Raw genomic sequence first — 23,076 nt, forward strand, 5'->3', positions numbered from 1 at the left:
GAAATTTCACTTGGAAAAAAATATTTCATATTAACAATTTCGAGTCCATAAGAATGGTTTTCAATATACAAGATCTTGATAAAATAAAATCTTTAAAGTTAAATTATTTTTATCTTTAAATATAAATAGTGATTTTTTTAAATCTAAATATTTTATATCGTATAAAACGAAAAAAATTAATAAATTCAACTTTTTAAATGTGGGCGTGGGCCTGTACTCCCGGGAGGTAATCAACTGTAAGGCTTAAAAACATCTTTGCTCAGTGCTTGCTATATTCCTGGATCTAAATCAAGAGTTTAGAATTTAGAACATCAATAGACTACGAGGTTATTTCGATAAAGATATATTTATTGTTCAATTTGTAAAATATTGGGCCCGTGCTGGCACGGACCAGTCTCACCTAGTATTTTATTGTGTATATATAGTAGATGTTAAACCCCCTGACTTCTTCGTGTATTTACCTTTTAGAATTTTTGAACCTCTTAGATGAAAATCCTGGCTCCGCCACTGGAAAGCACTCCCTAACAAGATTTCTTTCATACCCAATACTCAAACCGGAGAACTTTAATTAACAATGGAGAGATCCTATCCATCCACCACAACATTTATTGATAATTAATCATACATGTTCTCTTTATACACAAAATGTATTTTTACTTATTGGAGAAAAATATTGAATTACTTAATTCATCTAGATCTTCAACAAAAAAATTGATCTCTATTGTGGAAATATCTAGCTAGTATAGGTTAAAGACGAGTTATGTTATGGCTGCAAAGCAAAATATATTACTTGGACGGTGCAGCACTTTGTAGGGAAAAGCAGCAAATCTGCCATGTGAATATCCCAATGGCCAGTAAGAAGTCCAGCCTTCATACTTTTGTTACAAAATTACCTTCCATCTGTTAACATTTTTCCATTTTAGAATATTCTTCAATATGCAAATAAAATTAATTTTCATTTTTTGAACTTTTACCTTCTTATATGGCAATTTCCTGTCCAACTATAGCCAAAATACTATTTATAACACAAAAATGTTGAGCATATTCTTTTTAACTTGGTTCAAACATGCTGTATTGGATCTAAGAAGGACTCAATCCCGACATCTAACCGTGTGCTCCAACAGTTAATAGATCAGTGGAATGAAAACTATAAGAAATTAAAATCCAAATACCAAACAGAAGCACAAAAATGAGAAAACGCTCGATGAGTTTTGGAAATATGACCTAAAATAACTGATTACGTTTTATAATTACATTTTATAGCGGTACTTTTAAATAAATAAAGAACATTGCTATATTTATTTTATAGCTGATTCACATTGATACGTATCCCTAGATTGTAGGTATAATTTTTGTATGCTCGCGCATACTATATATGTGTATATACACACACACACACAAAATAATCAGTGTATATACATTTGTATATATTATATATAATGTATATACACAATGTATCAGTGTATATACCTTAATACTGTATGCACGCGCATATAGTGTATACGCTACATTTTGATAGAAAAGTACTGTTACATTTGAAAAATAATGTCACTATTTTTTGCTAAAAAAAAAAAAAAAAAAAAAAAAAACACTAATCTCGCTTCTTGTGAAATTTTCCCTTGATTTTTCAACATATATATATTATCTAGGCCCAAACATTTATAGCCAGATACATGCACTTGAGTGAGATAGCGGGATAAGTTCTTGAATTTTTGGACCCAATAGCAAAGTACAACAAAATAGCCTCGAATAAGTGTAATAAAAATTAGTTGAAGAAAATTACCCGCTAAACCTAAAACTCCTAGATTCTGCTACTTCTTCATTTTTCTCTACTGAGATCTCCACTCCTTTATTCTTCAACTTCTTCTCATTGTTCTAAAAACGATTTCATCAAAAATATCTGAGGAGATTGAAGATTCATTTGCTAGAAAAAGGAAGAGATGTGAAGTAGCAAATGATTTTAATGATCGTAGGTTTTTCTTATTGTCTACAACACAATCTGATGTCGCACTTATAATACTGAAAATGATGAATTTTGTACAGTAGACGAGTTAGAAAAATCATTAAAAAAATATTTGCATAGTGTTAGCTACAATCGCAAATGGAAAAGAGGATTAACAATATTCATATTGTTTAACTAATGTGGAGTTTGTGTTTCTTTAGCTTATCACTACAAAAAAATGCTTAAATTGCGGCGGTTTAATAGCGGGGGTCAGCTACAACCCCCGCAAATTTCATTAAATAGCGGGGGTTTACATATCCGACACAAATAAAAGAAACTAGCGGGGGTTTGGAACCTCCACCATCTGCGAAAAAAATAGCGCCGATTTTTCCCTCACTTTTTTTTTTTGGCTTGGCTCTTTTTTCTCTTAAACAAAAAAGATGGAAAGGCCCTGCAAACCTTTGTGTCTCTCTCTCTCTCAAAACCCTCTGTGTCTCAAAACCTCCCTCTCTCACTACTTTTTATTCCATCCCAACTATAAAGGGTGCTGATTAAATACCTTCCCAACAACATCACCTACCAAAACTATACAAAAGAGGACTTAATAGATCCAGATTACTACCCATAAAAGAATTTTTTTTTAAAAAAAACAAAAAAACAGGTCGAATTGTCGGCAAAATTCCACAAATTAGAGGCAAATCAAGAGATACAGACTTCTTCTTTTTTGGAAAACATTGAATCATCCATTTCTGTGAGTTCTTTTTCTGATTTCAATTTGATTTTTATTGTTTGGTTTTCAATTTAGTGTTATGGGTGTTTTTTTTTGGTCCATTTTTTGTGTGAATCTGCACTTTTTCTTTATTGGGTGTGTTTTGTTTCTTGTAATCAATTCAATTTGTTTTATTTGGGTATGTTCTGTTCTATTGTTTTCATCGACGTGTTCAAGGTAGTTTTTTTTTTATTTGGTTTTCGATGAGAGTATGGTTGATTTTGATCAGTAGGCTATAGTATATGTTCCAGATTTGTATATGGTTTTATTGGTTTCATTTTATATATTGTTTGAGCCAAAGTTTGAGTCTTTTGGTATGGTATGAGAAGTTTTTAGGTGGGTATTTTACTGAATTTGATCCATAGGTGGAAGATCCAAGCATAAGGAAGTTACTACTTTTTGTTTCATGTTTTGGGGGTGGGGTAAGTATTGTATACTGTTAGTAGAATTATTTTTTGCTGCAGATCTGATGATCTATTAATTTCTTTTGTTTGGAATGCAACTGTACCTCTGCGGTACAGTTGTAATGAATACTATAGTTGGGAATGGAAAAACAAAAGCCTCTGTGAAGAACATACAAGCGAATTTCTTGAGAACCCAAACTCCTCTTCCTCAATCAACTGGTATCTCTTCAATTATTTCTACAAATGGGTCTTTCATCTTTCCCATTTTTGGGTTTTTGTAATTTGCAATTATTTTTACAAATGGGTCCCCTTGAGCGTGTTTGATTATTTGTGTCAATGAGTTGAATTTTCATACTACAGTATTAGTGTGTTGATTTTGAAATGTAAGTTTAATTATTTCAAGAAAAAAAACAGTTTTTAATTATTGAGAATTTATAAAACATTATAAGTATCTCTATGTGTTTCTTATTTCTGTTACTTACATTTATTTATGACATAGATTTTATAATTTGGAATGTGTTTTTTCATTTGCAGATGAGCAACTACTCTTCCATGGATGGAATCCTCTATTGCAAGACTCATTTCGAACAGCTTTTTAAGGAATCTGGAAATTTTAGCAAGAATTTTCAGAATCGTGAGCCATCTTTCGTAAATTAATTTAGTACATTTTTGCTAAGCCTCTTTTATCTTAATTTCTACTAATCGTCTACATTGTTCTAATTAACATTTTAGCAGCTAAGTCTGAGAGGTAAAATTCACTGGTAAGCTCTGTTTGTATCCGACAACTTCACATTTTTTTAAAAATATATGTTTTTCTTTTCTTTTTCTTCCTTAAAAGAATAAAACAGTTGTAAATTTGTTTCTAACTTTTTGAGCTAAAAATTAAATTTGCTTATGTATTTTGTGCAGACAAGGGCTCCAAGCAAACTCTCTGCTATGTTCTCTGGAACCCAAGATAAATGTGTTGCTTGCGACAAAACTGTTTATCCACTTGAAAAGGTATGCAACCATCAAAATTTCTTAATAAGATGGTTTATGATATTAGAGAATGAATCAATTACTCAACTATTCTCAATTAAATCATATTAGACTATTCTTTTACGAACGGTCAACCTATCATAACCCTCAGCCGGCTCCAGCAGTTCACCAAGCATCACAACATCTCGATCGCTCACTCGACATCAAATTTGGCTTCGATTGATCGCACTCACCACAACCATCTCTCGCGCTCACTCGACATCACATTTGGCTTCGACAGATCGGACTCAACACAATAAATCTATCCAAAAAGTGTTCTAGGTCGCATTGGATTGTAGACGCAATAGGTAAATACTTTTGACTATCAGTACATATTCAACAGTCCCTTCTAAGTTGTTGTTCATCTCTCTCGTGGCTTCAATTGATCTCTTTTCTTATTCTCGTGGATTACTGCTAGAATTTTCAAGCTCCTGAAAAAGTTTGTGCCTGAAATGAAAGGCTGGGAATTTCCTTGCGTACTAATGTATATATGACCATAGTTCGCTCAGGTAGTGTAGAATTTGATACATCAACATGGAAAACAATTGGCTTACAAATATCGTAGCTCCGTATTCACTATATTTGTTTAAGATGAGTAGTATCTCGAAAGTCACGAAGTGCGATCTGGCCTGTGAGTGCTTATCGCTCGATGTTTTCAACGTCCATTTTTTTAATGTAAACTGAAAGTTTTCCATTTTTGTGATTACTTAAAGTGTAATTTGTATGTCTGTGTGTTAGGTGCTTGTTAAATAGTCAGAGATTTGAAGATATATTCGTGGCAAAAGATCGATATTACTTACTCTTGAGTTGCATTGATTGATGGAATGTAGTCATCTATAGTCAACATTTGATGGTATAATTAGAAGTAGCAGTAGAATGAATGCAATCACGCTCCTTCGATGTTTACGAAGTAGCACTACTTAATTCATGGTAATTTATTATATGTCTACTGTAGCGAGGTAACTTTATTGATATGGTCAAATCATATATGGTAATGATCTGTGTATAGCGGAACTACATTTAACTGCTAATTTATCTGTGTGTTTCGACTAAATATGGTAATGATCTGTTTACGAAGTAGCAGTAAATTTATAGATAATTTTTTTTAGGTCTAGGCGTTGTCACAAACAACTAAAATCTTGAAGGGGCAGACATCTATCTTTGTAGTCTTTAAGGCATTCTTTATTTTTAGTAGCTTAAACTTTGTACCTGTGCTTGAATGAATGAGCTTATATTATGCTATATACTTGAATATTTTAAAGTTTGTAGCTTTATGAGGATGTGTTGCTGATTTTTACTTCCTAGAAATTTATTATAAATTAAATTTCATACACCATTGTTTCCCAAGGTAAAGACATTTGGCTTGCCACATTATCTGCTATTGGATGTCACATTAACTGATTGTATCCTATTGTGATGCTTTCTTGTTAAGTAGAACCAGTTGAGTCATTTTCCCATTTTCTGTTATACTAGACACATGTTATATCATATATGATATATGCTTCTCAAAGGGTCCAGATCAGTAACTTGTTACAAATGGTGATTGGGTTTATTTCTATTCTTCGAACTTAACTGTGTTTATGCTTTTTTCACTTAGAATTCTTGATTTTTGCTTCTTCCCGTTGAATTTGGTTATTTGAATGGATACTGTCCGATTTTTACTTGATATGTTCTACTATATTTTCCCTGATTTGGCTTTACTAGGCCTGCATTGTCATAGCTCGAGATAATGTCAGTTACTGTTTTGACTTGTGAAGGTCTGAGTTGAAGTTTCTGAAAACTTTGTTGCTTGTTTAATGATAGCAATGTTTTCTAGTAGTTGTTTGATTTTCTTTTTCTGATAAGTTAGAATTATGTTTTTCATTATGCAGCCAAGTGATGCGGCTAGTGGATCCCTTTCGCCCATGGATGCAAGAAGATCATGCGGTGATAGTAATCCTAGTGACAACCGTTGATTTCATTGTATTGTTTGGTAGGAACGGATGTTAGAACGCTGGAGTGAATGTATTGTGTTTAAATTTAGTTTTTGAGTGATCTGATAATGCTACTTAAATTTTTAGTTTAAAAAACTAATGGTACTTTATGATAACATTTGTGATTTTACGATATGTTATTGATATCTCTTAAAGTTTTAACGTTTTTTTGCTTTGATTATGATTTCCAGCTTAATTAGTGATTTTGTAATCATAATATATAAATTAAAAAATTCAATGAATTGTTGGGGGATATGAGACTGCCAGGACCTTTAAATATAAGTTAATTTAAAAAAAATAATATATATATGTATTGCGGAGGTTCTAAACCGCCGCAATCTGTAATTGAGAATTATTTTTAAAAGATTAAATTTTAAAATTACGGGGGTCAACTGCCGTAAAATAACCGCCGCAAATTAGTTTTGGCGGTCAGTAAAAAACCGCCGCTAATTGATTGTGACAACTGTTATTGTGGGGGTTTTGACAACTGCCGCAATAACACATTGCGGGGGTTTCAAACCGCCGCAAACCTTAAAAATAACCCCCGCAATTTAAGCGTTTTTTTGTAGTGTATGTTGCAATTATACGAAGGTTATGTCATGAGTTTCTTCAAGGATTTACTATTGTTTTAGTTAATTCACTCTTGTTTGTGAATGTGACATATTTTGGCCATCCACCAGCAAAACTTAGCTCGGTGACTTTATAACAACAACTTATGTTTTGTGGGCAACACTTGACACTATCTCGTTGTGTATGACTTATAAAATACTTTATAACTCTTGCCTTAAATGCAAAACTTAGCTCAGAGACTTTAAAAACAACTTATGACCCATGGGCAAAACTTTACACTACCCCATTGTGTTTGACTCATGAAATATTCTATAACTCTTGCCTTAGAGGCAAAACTTAGCTCAGGGACTTAAAAAGACAACTTATGCCCCATGGGCAACACTTTACACTATCTCATTGTGTCTGACTTATGATATACTCTATAACTCTATGCTTTAGAGGCAAAACTTAGCTCAGGGACTTTAGAACCATAACCTATGCCCCATGGGCGACACTTTACGTTATGTCATTGTGTCTAATTTATGATATAATCTATAATTTCTGCTTGATAAGCGAAATTCGCTCTTATTGAATTGCGTTCAACTCTTGACTAAGGCAACACTAGGAATATAAGGGCAAAAACATCTTTGTCTGTACGTCAAAATGAAAAGGAGGTCAGTCTTTCAAGATATTAAAAAAGGAAAAATTCAAGACCGGGCTCTTTGTGGGGCACTAGGCGTCATTTCTTGTGAGATAAAAATCTATTAGTTGGAGTGGCAAAATTAGCTCTTAAAAAAAGAATCCGCCGAATTCAATCAAGTTTGATCGGGCCATTGACTCGCTCATTTATTAAATCACTTGGCATTGACTCGCTCATTTATTAGATCACTCCATTTTAACCCACTCATTTCAGCCGATTTAAAAATTGGGTTGATATGTAGCTCAAATTGGGTTGATATTTGGCTCCTATTGACCTATAGAAACCTTCTAAATATATTTTCAAAAAGACTTTTTCTTATATGTTATATATAGCTATAATTAAAAAATCATTGTTTTAGGTACTAACAAAATTATAAAAGAACAAACAAGAACTAAAACTTAGTAAGAATTGAACGTTTATGAACCGCTTTTTAGCCCAAATTGTTTTAGCAAGTAATTTTTGAATAATTTAGTGACTTCCCATTTATTAACTTAGCCCATTTTGACCGCTAATTTACACGTCTATGAGTTATTTGATGAAATAGTGAGAATTTGTATAAATTGACTCAAACAACATTGTTATCAAAAAGAAAAGGGGAGTGAGCCTCTGTATTAGAAACTTGAGACCCAACTTTTTCAGGAAGTAAGCGTGCGGATGCTCCCAAAAGTGTCCTATCTTGAATTTTTGTCTTACTTAACACAATTTTTAAAACATGACCTTAATTTGAAAAAATTCACTGGGAAAAACTTACGTTGCCCATCAGGCAAAAGTTCTAGCTTTTGCCTATAAGGCAGAACTTGTGGTCAATTAAATAGGTTCACTGTCTTAAAATATCCTAAACTTCTGCCTTGTAGGCAAAATCAGTCTACAACTTATGCCCGATGGGCAACAAAAGTTTTGCCTCTGTTGCCCTTCGGGCATAAGTCTAGCTTTTGCCTATATGACAGAACCTGTGGTCAATTGAACAAGTTCACTGTCTTGAATATCTTGAACTTCAGCCTTATAGGCAAAGTCAGTCCACAACTTATGCCCGATGGACAACAAATGTTGTCTCTGTTGCCCATCAGGCATAAGTTCTAATTTTTGCCAATAAGGCAGAACTTGCTGTCAACAGAGCAGGTTCACTGTCTTGAAATATCCCGAACTCCTACCTTAAAGGCAAAACTAATTTATGTTCACAACTTATGACCGATGAGCAACAAAAGCTTTGCCTAACAATTTTTTTAAAGCGATGTCTATTTTTTAAATTTTCTATTAAGAGAAGCCAAAAACTCTTGACCACCCCTTCCACTTGTAAACTTACCCCAACTTTTCTAGACGTTTTACCTCAGTTTGCTTACTCTTTTAATACCGAGACATCCTCAATGACTAGTGACAATTTAAAATTCGGTGAATAATGTGTTACATTGGTTTATCCACTGCACTCTACTCCTATTTTTAGCTGTTTATCTCTTATCTTTACATGCATAGAGTATACAATATCTCTAGTAGATGCTCGAATACATCCTCCACTTATATTCTTATTAGAATTTGATGGAACCTGTGAACAATTATCATTAGGGGAAATAACTCATATATACAGCCCACGCATCTAGTTTGCAGCTGATGTAGCCCACTGTATCATCGGTATATATAGATAATGTATTTGTTATATATATCTATACAGCTCACTCATCTAGTTTGCAGCCCATGTAGCCCACTATATCATTGGTGTATAAATAATGTATTTATTCTGTATACCTATATGTAATCATTACATATACTTTGTATATATAACGTATAAACACACGATACCAACTCAAATTACGGTGTATAAATAATATATTTTTTTGTATAGCTATACATAGTTTGCTCAATCTATCTTAATACTCAAAATTACACTCTAAAGAGTTGAAAACAAACTAAAGAACTTTAACCAAAAAACTTTGCGGGTTTTGACCCTTTCTTGGATTTCAACCTATAGTTCCCAATTCGAGCACAGCGAAGCTCTCTCAGAAATTTGCTCGAATTTCTGTTTATTATTCCATTCATTTTCCGAATCTAGCTTGTACTAATTTTTATATTTTTGGGTCAAATTGTCTGTCTTCTCTACAGTATTTTTAGTTGGACAATATCATAGGGATGCGAATGAATTCAACCACAAGGAATGAGAGCCCCTTTTACCCATTGACAAGACAGTCTTCAAAGACAAAGCAGAGGAAGAATGAGAGGCAGATAATTTGGTGAAACAAACAACCAACAGTCAAAGAAGATATGGGCAATAGCAATTCGCCGACGAAGCCAAAGCTCTGGCTCCGACAGCACCTATAGAAATTGCCATTTTTCCTAGGAAGATAAATTTGAGAAAGTTGAAAATACCTACATTTGAGGGAGTGTGAAGAAGATACGTACATATGGGAGAAAGAAACTAGATCGGCCAAGGGATATTTGGGGCAAAAAGTTAAGATTGTTGGCCTAATGAATTAGCTTTTTAAAAGTAGCTTATAAGCTAAAAGCCATAAGTTGGGAATATCCAACTTTTGGCTTATGGCTTATTTTTGTACTTTTTTGCCCTAAAAGCAAGTGATTAAAAGCATTTTTATCTTTCTCAAACATCACAAAAAATAGAAAAAAGCTTAAAAGCCAATAGCACTTAAAATAAGTCAAATGCAAACACCCTCCGAGCCATCAAAAGAAACTGAACTCAAGTTGAAGGAAAAGCTTGTGTTGCTATCTGCAACCAATATGCGTCAAGTGCTCATACTGGAAAAGTTACTAACTCATCGTCAAGCTACAAAAAAAGCTCTCATAACACAGCAAAAATATGTTAAATGTGAATTCTAGCAGGTCCTAAATTGCATCCTCCAGCATCAAATCCTTACCATCAAGGCATCAAATATACAGAGAAATCTGAATTGTGATTTACAGAAAAGAGGAAAAAAAATCTTTCGACATGAACCAGCAATATTACTCATCTTTACTTTGAACTCGACCAAAAATTGCAATTTCCTCCTCGGCCCTCTTCTGTGCAGCCCTCTTCTTTGCCCTTTTGGTTTCTCTGGCAGCTGAATCAATTTGAACTTGCTTCATTACTGTTCCAAAACCGGGAACTGTCCTATCCAGCTTGTTGTAGACCTGGACGCTGAGATCGTGGTATATCTCAAACAATCTCTGCATGTCAAAGGCAGAAACTGTTAGTATGTGAATTTTTTTCTTTTTTTAATCGACATTAGCATGAACAATCCTGAATATAGAGCTTGCGCCATTAAAATAACCTGTGTGAAATAGAGATGAAGCTTTTCCTAGAGGTACATCAAAACTGCCTAGATCTAATCTAAAACTAGGAGATCATAATCATAACAATCCACATATGACATAAAGCACCAAAAGTAGTAATTCACCGGCACTAACTTGTAGAAACACACACCAAAGGATCATGAAAAGTCAAATTCAACGACCAACATACGGAAAAGGAAGCTTTGTTCTTAGTTGGGATCGAGCACGTACCATGACATCCTTGTTCCAGTCAGCAATATATGGAGGGCCAGTTGTGTATGAACCAAGAGGCTCACGGTACCATTCACCACCATATGTTATTTGATCCATGGCTTGTTCAACACTTAAAACCTCCCATGGCCTCAATCCAGGAATAACCTTCTCTAATTCTTTCCTGTTTCATGTAAATGACCAGCTCAGTTATCGGATTATGAATCAACCCCGTTTGAAACTTTTGTAAAAAGATTCTAGAAGTTGATGCAACTGAGAATCTTCTTTTTTCCAATGCAACTATTTTTTCACCTTTTACTAAAGAGAATCTTAAATTAAAGAAGTGATATGTAGAAATTGATAGTGTTTATGATATACATATATGACAATGACAAAGTGGTGAATGCATGATTGAATGATTTTGACCAACTTGTTGGTAACACATGCATTGACCCAGAGCGAGCATTTTGTTAAAGGAATCTAAAATGTTGTGTGAGACTGAGTGTGGAAATATGGTGCAATCCTGTGCAATACTTTCCATGAAATGATAATGTGATGCCATTGTGGACCACAAACATAAATCTACACCCATATCTGAAATGCCTGAGAGGGATTGGGAGGGAGAAATCAGTAGCTCGGGAACTTGCTATATTACTTGCATACTCACTGGAAAGATTCAAATTTTTACTTGGCATCTGGCTAGTGTGTATGCTCCTAATGATTGCAATGAAAGGGAGGAGATTTGGGGGGAAATAGGAGCAGCCAAAGGTCTGCTCAGTGGGCCTTGGGTACTTTGTGGGGATTTTAATACTACAAGATTCCCACCTGAAAAGAAGAAGGGAACCAGAAAAACAAAGTCAATGACAGGTTTCTCCGAGTTCATTGAAGATATGGGGTTAGTAGATTTGACTCTGATAGGAGGGAAATACACGTGGAGAGAGGAGTGAAGCTACACTTGATAGATTTTTAGTATCTGAAGATTGGGATGTTAGCTTCAGAAATATCAAGCAATCCATTCTACATAGTGTGACATCAGACCATTCACCATTGTTACTTCATTCTGGGAAATTGAGAAACTTCAAAATCTTATTTCAAGTATGAGAATTGGTGGTTTGAAGCTGAGGATTTTAATGATAGACTCAAAGAATGGTGGGAATCATTCAGATGTATAGGAAGACCTGATTATATTCTGGCCTATAAACTCAAAGCTTTGAAGGAGAAATTGAAGAAATGGAGCAGATCTTCTCAAGGAAGTCTGGGCATACAGAAACAAAAAGTACTACAGCAAATTGAGGATTTGGATAGGATCCAGAAGCATAGATTATTATCTGAGTTGGAGATTGCAGAAAGGATATCTCTGATGATGGAGTTTGAAAACATAGCAAAACATGAGCTCTCTTAGGCCCAAGTGATTGATGAGTCTTTTTAGTTGGAGCAATCTTTCCCCTGTAAATGATGTCATTCCCCTTTTAGATTTTATCAGCTCACTCTCAGTGGCTTAACAGCCTTGAGTTTTTGCTTCTGGTTCTTAACTCCCAGCTCATACTAGTTTTTTTTTTTTTTTTTTTTTTTTTTTGCAGTATTTGGAGTTATAACCATAACCATATGATTTGTAATCATTCACGCATCTTCTTGATGCTTTGTTAATGCAACAACTTACTTCAACAAAAAAAAAAAAAACATAGCAAAACATGAAGAGGCAGCTTGGAGGCAGAGATCAGGGCTTTATGGCTAAAACAAGGGGATAGTAATACCAAATTCGTTCATAGAGCTGCAAATGCTCACAAAAGAATGAATAACATTGACAAGCTTGTTGTAGATGGAGAAAATCTTACAAGGGCAGAGGATATTCAGAAGGAGACTGTAAATTATTATGAGAAGTTGTATACTGAAACAGAGAATTGGAGACCTCACTTCAATATGAGGGGATGTCCAGTAATTACTGAAGAATCGAACCATAATCTGATGAGACCCTTTGAACCTCAAGAGATTATGGAAACTGTGAAGGCTTGTGCAGGTGACAAAGCACCAGAGCCAAATGGTTATACTATGGCTTTCTTTATCAAAGGGTGGGATATCATTGGTACAGATGTGATTGCTGCAATTCAAAATTTTCATAGTCAATAAGTGTTTAAGAAAAGCTTTAACGCCACTTATACCAGAGAACGTGGGAGCTGTAGAACTTAATGATTTTAGACCTATCAGCGTGATTGGTAGTGCATACAAAATCATAGCCAAGTTGTTGGCAGAGAGGTTGAAGAAGGTGATCCATAGACTTGTTGATGAGCAACAAATGGCCTTTATAAGGGGAAGACACATCATGGATGCTATACTCATAGCAAATGAGTGTGTGGAGGCTACACAAAGAAGTAAAGTCCCTGGAAGTCTATGTGAACTGGATAACCAGAAAGCATATGATCACTTGAATTGGGGTTACTTATTGGGAATTCTACAAAAGATGGGATTTGGCATCAGATGGATCAGATACTGCATCAGCACAGTGAAGTTCTCAATTATTGTCAACAGTTCACCTGCAGGTTTCTTTTCCTCTAAAAGGGGTTTAGGGGGATCCACTGTCAGCTTTTCTATTCATATTAGCAATGGAGGGAATGAATGATATGCTCCACACTGATGGAAGTAAGAGCTGGATCAGAGGCTTTCAGGTAAACTACAGGGCTGGAAACAACATGGAAATCTCTCACCTACAATATGCAGATGATACTTTGATTTTTTGAGATGCTGATGTGAAGCACCTCAGTTGAGGGTACTGAGGGTTATATTCATCATTTTTGAGACAGTATCTGGGCTGGGCTGCATATCAATTGGGGAAGAGTTCCATTTATCCAGTCAACACAGTGGTGGAAATTTAGATGTTAGCTAACATTCTGGGAGGGAAAGTGGGAGAACTACCCAGTGTATCTGGGGCCAAAAAGCAAATCTAAAGGAATATGGAGTTGTGTGATAGAGAAATGTGAAAACAAGTTGACAAACTGGAAGATGCAATATTTATCTATGGGAGGGAGGGTGACTCATTACTAGTGTGTTAGATGCTTTACCTACATGTATGATGTCATTATTCCCAGGTCCTGTTCGTGTGATAAAGAGAGTAGACACCCTGAGAAACATTTTTTTCTGGCAGGGAAACAATGATGAACACAAGTTTCATTTAGTCAAATGGGATATCATGATAAGAAGCAAAAAAGGAGGAATGGTATTAAGAAGTTGAAGGCTCACAATCAGAGTCTAATGATGAAATGGTTGTGGAGATATGCTTCAGGAAAAGAACCTTTGTGGAAGAGAGCTATTAGAAATAAATATGGGGAAGAGGGTAATTGGACTACAAAACCAGTTCTCACTCCATATGGTTGCAGTGTTTGGAGATCAATCGGGAATCTATGGCCAAAGATGAGGAACAAAACAAAACTTAAAGTGGGGAATGGTATGAAGATTTCTTCCTGGAAAGACAACTGAATTGGTCAAGGGGTATTACAGCAATTATTTCCAGATATATACACTTTATGTCAACAACAGGAAGCAACAGGGGCTGAAGTTTGGTCTGAGCAAGGTTGGAATCTGACCTTTAGAAGACTATTTAATTGCGAGTGAAGAGGATAACAGAATTTTATCATACTCTGAATCTGTTTAAGGGGATTAATGGAAATGCAGCACTTTGGTTTAGCAAGGAAACTCTCAAGGAATTTTCAAAGTGACAGAGGCTTACAAGATTCCGATCAGAGTAAATAATCAAGTGGGTTGCTGGCCATGGAAAATGATCTGGGAAGTGCAGGTTCCTTTGAAAGTAGTCGGTTTCTTTTGGCTGGTGGCAAATGAAGCAGTTTTGACAAAGGGAAATTTGAAAAGCAGGGGATTCAATTTGTGTTCCAGATGTTATTTTTGTGGGGAACAGGCAGAGACAACTAACCATCTCTTTTTACACTGTAAATGGACATAACAGATCTGGAGGATGTTCATTAACTTGAGGAGAATCAAGTGGGTGATGCCAGGAAACACAAAGGAGTTTCTTGACAGTTGGAGGAGAGAAGGATATTTATCCAATCAGAAGGAGAGATGGAGGGCTGTCCCAGTATGTATTTGGAGGACTATATGGATAGAGAGAAACCAGAGGTGTTTTGAGGGAAAACAGTGCAACATTCAGAAGTTGAAGATGAATTGCCTAGCTCTTTTCTATTTTTGGTGTAAACAGGAATGCTTAGTACAAACAGAAGATACTTTTGATGTTTTAGACAATATGTAAGAAGCAACATAAGAAGAAAGTCTTACATACTTTGTAATTGTCTAACTTGGGGGACTATACATTTTGGTATAGTACACCTGTTAATATATAGAATGTTACCATTGTCAAAAAAAACAATCTCACCTGCCCCCTGCTTCAATAATCACAATTTCATGTGAGGTTCAGCGGTCTTTCCTTTGTTTTTTTTTTTTAAATTGTTTTTGGTTAACTAACAGAATTATATACCACTCTTCCCATAAAGTAAACATTCTCAAAATTCTTTAGTTATAATTTGTAAGAATGCTATCCTACAGTATACCGCAAAGAAGCGTGGCATTTGCTAGTATTGACAAATGGAGATGGGTTAAAAGTTTCTGACATCAACAGTTGAAAGAAAAATGTTGCAAAATGAAATGATTCTACATACCTGAGATCTTTTGGTATGTATTTGTTTGGCATGTGGTCAGCCTCCAAAATTGATGTCAGTTCTGAGCCACTAGCCCAAAGAAACAGGGTATGACTCGGAGTCCTTACACCAGGCCAGACCCCATCATTTGCTTCTAGTACAGCCAAATCACGCCTTTTACTCTCATAAGCTTCTTCTTGCATCTGCTTATATGTCTTCGGCTCATGTCCTTTAAGAGGAACCCAAGGAGGTATACCTTTCTGTAGTTTGTGAAGGAAAGCAGTAGCAGCAGCACCTAGTCTAACTGCACTTCAGCCAAATAAATGCAAGGGATCAATCGTATGGCAACATGGACTGAGAGAAAACAAAACCAAATTCTACTACTACAGAATAAGCACAAAGGTAACGTAGCATGTTACATAAACATCTGAAGACAGAGACATAATAACTTTAAAATGCTTGCGAGGAGTAATATATGATTTACAGACTAAATTGATATGAAATATGCTTCAGAATGCCAGGGATTCTACAAAAACCTCTATTTCTGATTATTTATTGTTGAAAAACTAACTCCAGCACAGTAATTGTTGCAAAGACCAACCTTCCCAAGTGGCAATTGCTTTTTCCATGCCATAAACCATTCCGATGGGGGCCCATTCATCCATATCCTCTCCCCAAATGAAGGTGTGCTTATCAATGATTCCAGCACCCCAAGCAGTCTTAAGCTGTATTAATTCCATCGGTCCCCTCGAACGACCTAATCGATCCTTGTAGAAAAACCCACCGCTCCTCATAATAACTGGAATTCAAGCATAATAAAGCATTGTAACAACAGTCAGCAGTTGAAGAATAAGGATGAACAACAAAGCCAACAGATCCGACATAGCACCAGATCACCAAAGTGCAGGCTATTTAGCTCCAAATGAAACATTATTGTAATTTGTAAATCATGATAAAGTAATGGCAAATAGTTAAGAGCATAACTAACAACATAGCACCAGATCACTCTGAACTAAAAGACAAGCTAATCATGATGAGCTAATAGCAAACACTCTAGTTGAAACTAATAGCAAACAGTTGACAAAATAACAGATAAGCTGTAAATCTTTTCAATGATATGTTGCAAGGGAAATGATGATGCTATCGCAGCGATTATGCACTAGGTGCATGTCATCAACTCTTACGTTTTAGTTTCTCTTTGCCAGCCAGTAGGAATTTGTATCATTTTCTTTGCAACTGTTTCATACACTCAGAACAAATGAAAGAATGTGTGTTTTCATCACTCCAAGATCTTCTCCCAGAGGGGATTTAGCACTTCTGCTCCACCCCCTCTCAGCTATGGAAGATCTCTGACATCACATTGCTATGCATTAGATTCCCTTCACCAACAAGAATGCTTGATAACATAACAAGTGAACTCCTTCTTCTTCTTCTTTTTTTTTTTTTTTTTTTTTCTTTTTTGTTCTTTAGTTGCTAATGAAATCCAAAGTAACATTGTTTCTTCAGATGCCTATTGTCCAAAGAAATCAAAACGCTGACAGCAATATACATTATACACTACTCAAATTTGCAAGCATGAAAAGAAGCAAAATGGTCATCAAGATGACTACACAAATCCACAAGAAAAGCACTAGCAGCAGCTAATTCAAGATACAAATCTCCAACAACCTAGGCACTCTTACTGATTGTCCCATAATTCATAATTTATGGAAATCCTCAGCAGTTCAAGTTGTACAGGAGAAGTAAGCATAATATTTTGGTAGTAACTGAAAGAATAACAGAATCTCGAGCATATTAACTAAACAATAAATGAAAGCAAACTTACAATCATAATATCGCTTTTCAAGTTTTTTGTACCCAATAGCCTGTGCAGCATCAATGGGCCTTCCAGGTGGGTATGGTCGCTGACGAAATCCCCAAAGCCCAAAAAAGAACTGCCTTGCAAAATCCCAAAACTTGTCATTTGACTCCTTCTTTGTCTTTATGGCTTTTCTGGGCATTGGCCTCCCATCCAATCCAATGACATTTGGCACTCCCTTCACATAATCGAAGAAAACTTCTCTCAGTTGGGAAATTCTTGAAATAGAATAACATAGACGGTTACCAATTCCGGGTATACGCAACAATCACACCCATGACCATCTTCAAAAACAACTGTGGCTGGACCTTACATTTGTACACATTTATGATTCATCAAATAGGATCTCTTGAGCCAAGGGTCTATCATAAACAGCGTCTCTAGCTTACACAAGGTAGGGGTAGCGTATACCCCACCCTCCCAAACCCCACTAGTGGGATCACACTGGGTATGTTGTTGTTGTTGTTTAACTTTTCATAGCAAAACTTAAACTGTTGCATAAGTTACCTTCAGAGACCAATAAAAGACTGTCACTAGTAAACTATATCACAAATAGCCAAACATGAAATTATAGCATCTCCTATTTCATGTAACACTATCTGACTTGAAATGATATTCAAGATGTTCATTGGCATTTGTATCATATTAGTATTGCTAAAATAAATATCAAAATGGTTGCTTAAATTTATTTGAGATACAAAACATCACATCAGACTTCAAACTTGGAATTGTTAAATGAATATAAAATTTTGAAATTCATAAATATTGTATGAAAAATTATTACTAACCATTGATGGATTCTATTATTTTCTTCCATTACTAATGATAAACAAGTTCCACAACTAACAATCCTAAGCTACATGGGTTCTCAATCCTGAGCTAATTCAAGTTCACTATATGACTAATGAATTCTCAATATCTATTTTTGTATTTGCACCTTTTCCAATTCCAATACTTTAATATTGGATTCTATCACACTACAAATTCTGGACATTTTTCACTAGCATACAAACTCTAAACAGGCTAAAAATTCTCTCCTAGCAAACATCAAAAGCTCTCTTCTCCTCTACTTGGACATCATTGAGCTACTAATAAACACAAACAATAAGGTATAGATATTTTGAATACTTGCCACAATTTCTTATCTTCACTTGGATAAGATAAGGAATAGATATTTTGAATACCTACTTCACTATTTTCATAAACAAGTTCCACAATTAACAATCCTAAGCTACATGGGGTCTCAATCCTTAGCTAATTCTAATACTTCGAATGTTCACTTTTTCCAGAATAATTTTCACTTGATTTGAAAATCAGTGTTTGGCCATAAAAATTCCAAATCCAACTTGAAGTTGTATTTCAAATTTGGAAAGTAGGTTAAAACAGCTTATAACTTGTTTGCCAACTCACTTTTCACTTTTGAAGTTTTATGTAAGTACATTCAAGCATGACCATTATTCCAAATATTCTTTGCAAAAAGTAAAACCAAACACAACTCCCTCTTCAACTCAAACTCCATAAATTCCAAATATTTGATTCTATGGCCAAACGCCTACTTAATATTGGATTCTGTAACACTACAAATTCTGGACACTTTTCACTAACATACAAAACTCTAAACAGACTAAAAAAGACTACACTAGCAAATATCAAAAGCTTGCTTCTCTTCTACTTCGACCTCATTGAGCTACAAATAGACATAAACAATAAGGGGTCGTTTGGTAGGTTGGATTAGGTAGAATAATGCTGGTACAAAATTTTAGTACAATGTATGGTCGCAAATTTAAGTCTAGTATAACTAATACCAGTATTACATATACACCCTATTCCATAATATTCTTATACATAGAAAACCATGGCATTCATAATACCAGCACTATACTTATACTTATACACTTATTCTGAACTATTTAGAAATTATGCAGCGCATGTTACTTTTAATACAACAAACCAAATGATTGATAAGCATCAGTGTTTTAAAAGGCGCGGGCGTAAGGCGAGGGGTTTTACATATGCCTTGCCCAGGCGTAAGCCCCGAGGCACGGGGCATAAGCCCCATAGGTATTTAATTTTTAGTATTTTATAAAATAATAAAATAAACATATAAGGAAAAAAATAAATTAAAATTATATAAAATCAAAATAATAATAAAATTAGTAGAAAATGAATATATATCTATTATTAACATGCTAACATGTGCATGAACAATTTAAAAAATTCTTGAAAAGGTGAATGACGTAACGATGAATTACACAATAACATTACTATGATGACACATAATTAGAGTTGTAAAACTAATACTATGTCCTAATAATTCAAAGATAAAAATGACAGTTATTGTTTTAAAACCTAAAACTAGATACAAATTAATACTCATTATAATACAAATAGCCAGAACGGAGTCTTCAAAACATTATCTAAACTAGAGCAATAACAAAAGAAATTCTGAAACTAAAAACTACCTTGAAAAAGATAAAATTGAAAACAAGATCTTGAAGAAAAATAAAGCATAAAGAAGGAAAATGCAAACAAGGAAGATAGTAAGAATGGGAGGACAAGATTATGAAATTAAGATAAAACAATTAGAAAAAACTTTTGAAATTTTTAGTTTGAAAATTTACTATGAGTTAATTATTGGATATTTAACTTTTTAAAAAAGATTTATTAAGCAATATTGGCTCAAATTTGGAAAAGTTCTCGGGGCTTACGCCTAGGCGAACGACCGGAAGGTTGGGGCATACGCCCCGCCTGTACGCCTCGGTGCATTTTTGGTACACTAGCCCCAGGGGTCGCCCCGAAAACGCCTTTTAAAACACTGATAAGCATTACTAATCCTAGTATAACTTGTCTTCAAACCAAACAGTAAAAATTAAAGAAAGGAAAGTACCAACAGTAAAACTTCTAGAGATAACCAAAGTAAAAGATACAACGGTAGTAATAAAATTGAAGAATAAGACAATGCTCTAGCACTACAAATTCTGGACATTGTTCACTAACATACAAAACTCTAAAGAGGCTAACAGAGACTCCTAGCAAACACTAACCTCATTGAGCTACAAATAAATACCATCATCAACAACAACAACATACCCAGTGTAACACCAAATAGCGGGGTCTGGGGAGGGCAGAGTGTACGCAGACCTTACCTCTACCATGGAGGTAGAGAGGCTATTTCCGGTAGAAAAAACAGTTCAAAGCAGTTCAAAAAATAAGTTTGAAAAAAAAAAAATAATAATAATAACAAAAGTCAAGAAACCAAGGCAAAACATTATAGAAAGCATGACAAAGCATCCTTAACAGTAAGCAGCAGATAGTAACTGAGCTACAAATAAACATAAGCAATAAATAATGAGTGGTAGATTTATTTATTTTTGAATACCTGCCACAATTTCTTATATTCCCTTCAATAAGGAGCCGAATTCTCTTTAAGCTCAATCTCACTAATCTTATCAGCAATCTCTTCAGCTTGGGCCAAGAAATGAACCACCGGGCTCTTCCTAAACTCAGTTAACCACTATTTTCTGGACATTTTTCACTAACATACATTACAAATTCTGGACATTTTTCAGTAACATACACTACAAATTCTGGACATTTTTCACTAACATACAATACTCTAAACGGCCTAAAAAAGACTATACTAGCAAATATCAAAAGCTTGCTTCTCTTCTACTTCGACCTCATTGAGCTACAAATAAACATAAACAACAAGAGGTCGTTTTGTAGGGTGGATTAGGTAGTCAGGTAGAACAATGCTGGTAAAAAACTTAACCACAATGCTTGCTTGCAATTAAGTCTAGTACAACTAATACCAGTATTACTTATACACCTTGTTCGGTACTATTCTTATACATCGTAAACCATGGCACTAATAATACCAGTACTATTCTTTCTTCTCCTTTTTTTTTTTTTGATAAAGTGCAATTCTTATACTTATACACCCTATTTAGAAATTATACAATGCATGTTAATTTTAATACAACAAACCAAATAGTCGACAAGAAATAACGCAAGCATAACTAATTCCAGCACAACTAATCCCAGCATTATTAATCCCACACTTATACACCCTTATTCAGAAATTATGCAATACATGTTATTTTTTAATACAACAAACCAACAGTCGATAAGAAATAATGCAAGCATAACTAATCGCAACATTACTAATCCCAACATAACTTGAATACCTGCCACAATTTCTTATCTTCCCTTCGATAAGGAGTCGAATTCTCTTTAAGTTCAATCTCATTAATCTTATCAGCAATCTCTTCAGCTTGTGCCAAGAATTTCACAACAGGGCTTTCCCTAAACTCTTCCAACCACTTCTCATTTTCCTCAATCTCTTCTTCACTCGGGTTTTCCTTCTTCTCGAAAACCGGGTCATCATTCAACACCCGTTCGACTTCCGGGGCATATCGAAAATCGGGTCGGGTCTCACATTCCCAGTAATACTGGTCAAGCATTTTGCGATAATGACCCGGTTTTTCTTGACCTGTTTTTTTGGGTTTTCTTGAAAATGGGTTTGAAATGGATGCAAAAGGTAAAGGGTTTTGTTGGGGTTTTAGGGAATTAAAATGGGATAAGAGATTGATGGGTTGGAATGGTGTTGAAGGTTTGTTGAACCAGTTGTTGTTGTTGAAGGGGTTGAAATAGATTGACCCCATGAATGAAAAAAAGATGGAGCTTTTTTTTCGTTTAGAAATTTGTAAGTTTAAGGTTTATGGAGGAAAAAGAGTTGTTTGACTGTGAGTGACTGAAAAGATGAGGAAGACAAGAGAAGGGAAATGTGGACGGCAATATAATGTATATTGCCTCTGGAAAGTGGGTAGCAATATTTTGTCAGGCGTTTGGTACGAAAACCAAATATTTTTCACTTTATTTGAAATTTTGAAGTCGAAGTTGTGTTTGATTATAATTTTGAAAAAATAACACTTTATGTCTATTTAGAGAAAATCTTTACTCGAAATGATTTGTATTCCTAATATTATCCGAAATGGCCAATTTTATATATTATTATATACTTTTATACAGGTTTATACATTATCTATAGTAAGTGTATAATATTGTATATCGTGTGTATATACACTTTTGCAAAAAACAAAAGTTGGTTATGCGGATGTAAATTAAAAATATGACAACGTGGATGTAATATTTTTTGCTTGATTGTATATTATTGAAATCATCCTCATACTTTTTGCAAAAGAATATTTGGTTGTTTGAATGTACTTAAAGTGAAAACAAGATTTTAAAGTGTTTTTCATATTTCAAATGAAGTTGTATTTGAAATTTTTATAGCCAAACACTGATTTTCAAATAAAAAAAATGGAAAAAAGTGACAAATTCTTATGCCAAACGAGTCCTTATAAGTGATTCCTCATAAGTGATACCTAATTAAGACCCCAAATTACCTTTTTTTTTTTTTAGTGCTCCCTCCATCCCATATTACTAGTGTACTTTCCTCTTTACACGCCATTTTAAACATCATAAATAATAGATGTATTTTTACTACTTTATTTTTATCTCTCTCCAAACTCTAATCACTATTGATTAGTTTCAAGAACCATCAATATTAAGGGCAATAAAGGTAAAACTTAATTAATTCAATCTTGACTTTATAAATGGACAAGTAATTTGGGATAACTATTTTTAGTAATGTGGACAAGTAATTTGAGATAGATATTTTTAGTAATATGGATAAGTAATACGGGACGGAGGGAGTAATACTTTTAAATTAATACTTCCTCCGTCTCAAATTATTT

The 23,076-nt window shown here is 34.6% G+C and overlaps 1 protein-coding gene and 1 pseudogene across 2 annotated transcripts; one reads left to right on the forward strand and one right to left on the reverse strand.

The window, feature by feature from the left end:
* Positions 1–3,643: 3,643 nt before the first annotated feature.
* Positions 3,644–6,267, forward strand: LOC132057843 (LIM domain-containing protein PLIM2b-like; annotated as a pseudogene).
* A 3,775-nt stretch (positions 6,268–10,042) lies between these two features.
* Positions 10,043–22,135, reverse strand: LOC132056925 (protein TIC 56, chloroplastic). 2 transcript variants are annotated; one of them, XM_059449336.1, is made up of 6 exons: positions 21,505–22,092; positions 17,285–17,495; positions 16,061–16,258; positions 15,481–15,763; positions 10,841–11,003; positions 10,043–10,504 (listed from the first exon to the last, which is right to left on the reverse strand). In XM_059449336.1, exons 1-6 carry the CDS (start codon positions 21,979–21,981, stop codon positions 10,301–10,303), a joined length of 1,536 nt encoding a protein of 511 aa, XP_059305319.1. In that variant the 5' UTR covers positions 21,982–22,092; the 3' UTR covers positions 10,043–10,300. The 2 variants fall into 2 exon arrangements, with proteins under 2 accessions (XP_059305319.1, XP_059305320.1); XM_059449337.1 differs by lacking the exon at positions 10,043–10,504 and adding an exon at positions 11,487–11,644 and having other exon boundaries at positions 10,861–11,003; positions 21,505–22,135.
* Between the last annotated feature and the right edge of the window lie 941 nt (positions 22,136–23,076).

Source organism: Lycium ferocissimum, chromosome 5 (genome assembly GCF_029784015.1).
Source record: "Lycium ferocissimum isolate CSIRO_LF1 chromosome 5, AGI_CSIRO_Lferr_CH_V1, whole genome shotgun sequence".
Lineage (NCBI taxonomy): Eukaryota > Viridiplantae > Streptophyta > Magnoliopsida > Solanales > Solanaceae > Lycium > Lycium ferocissimum.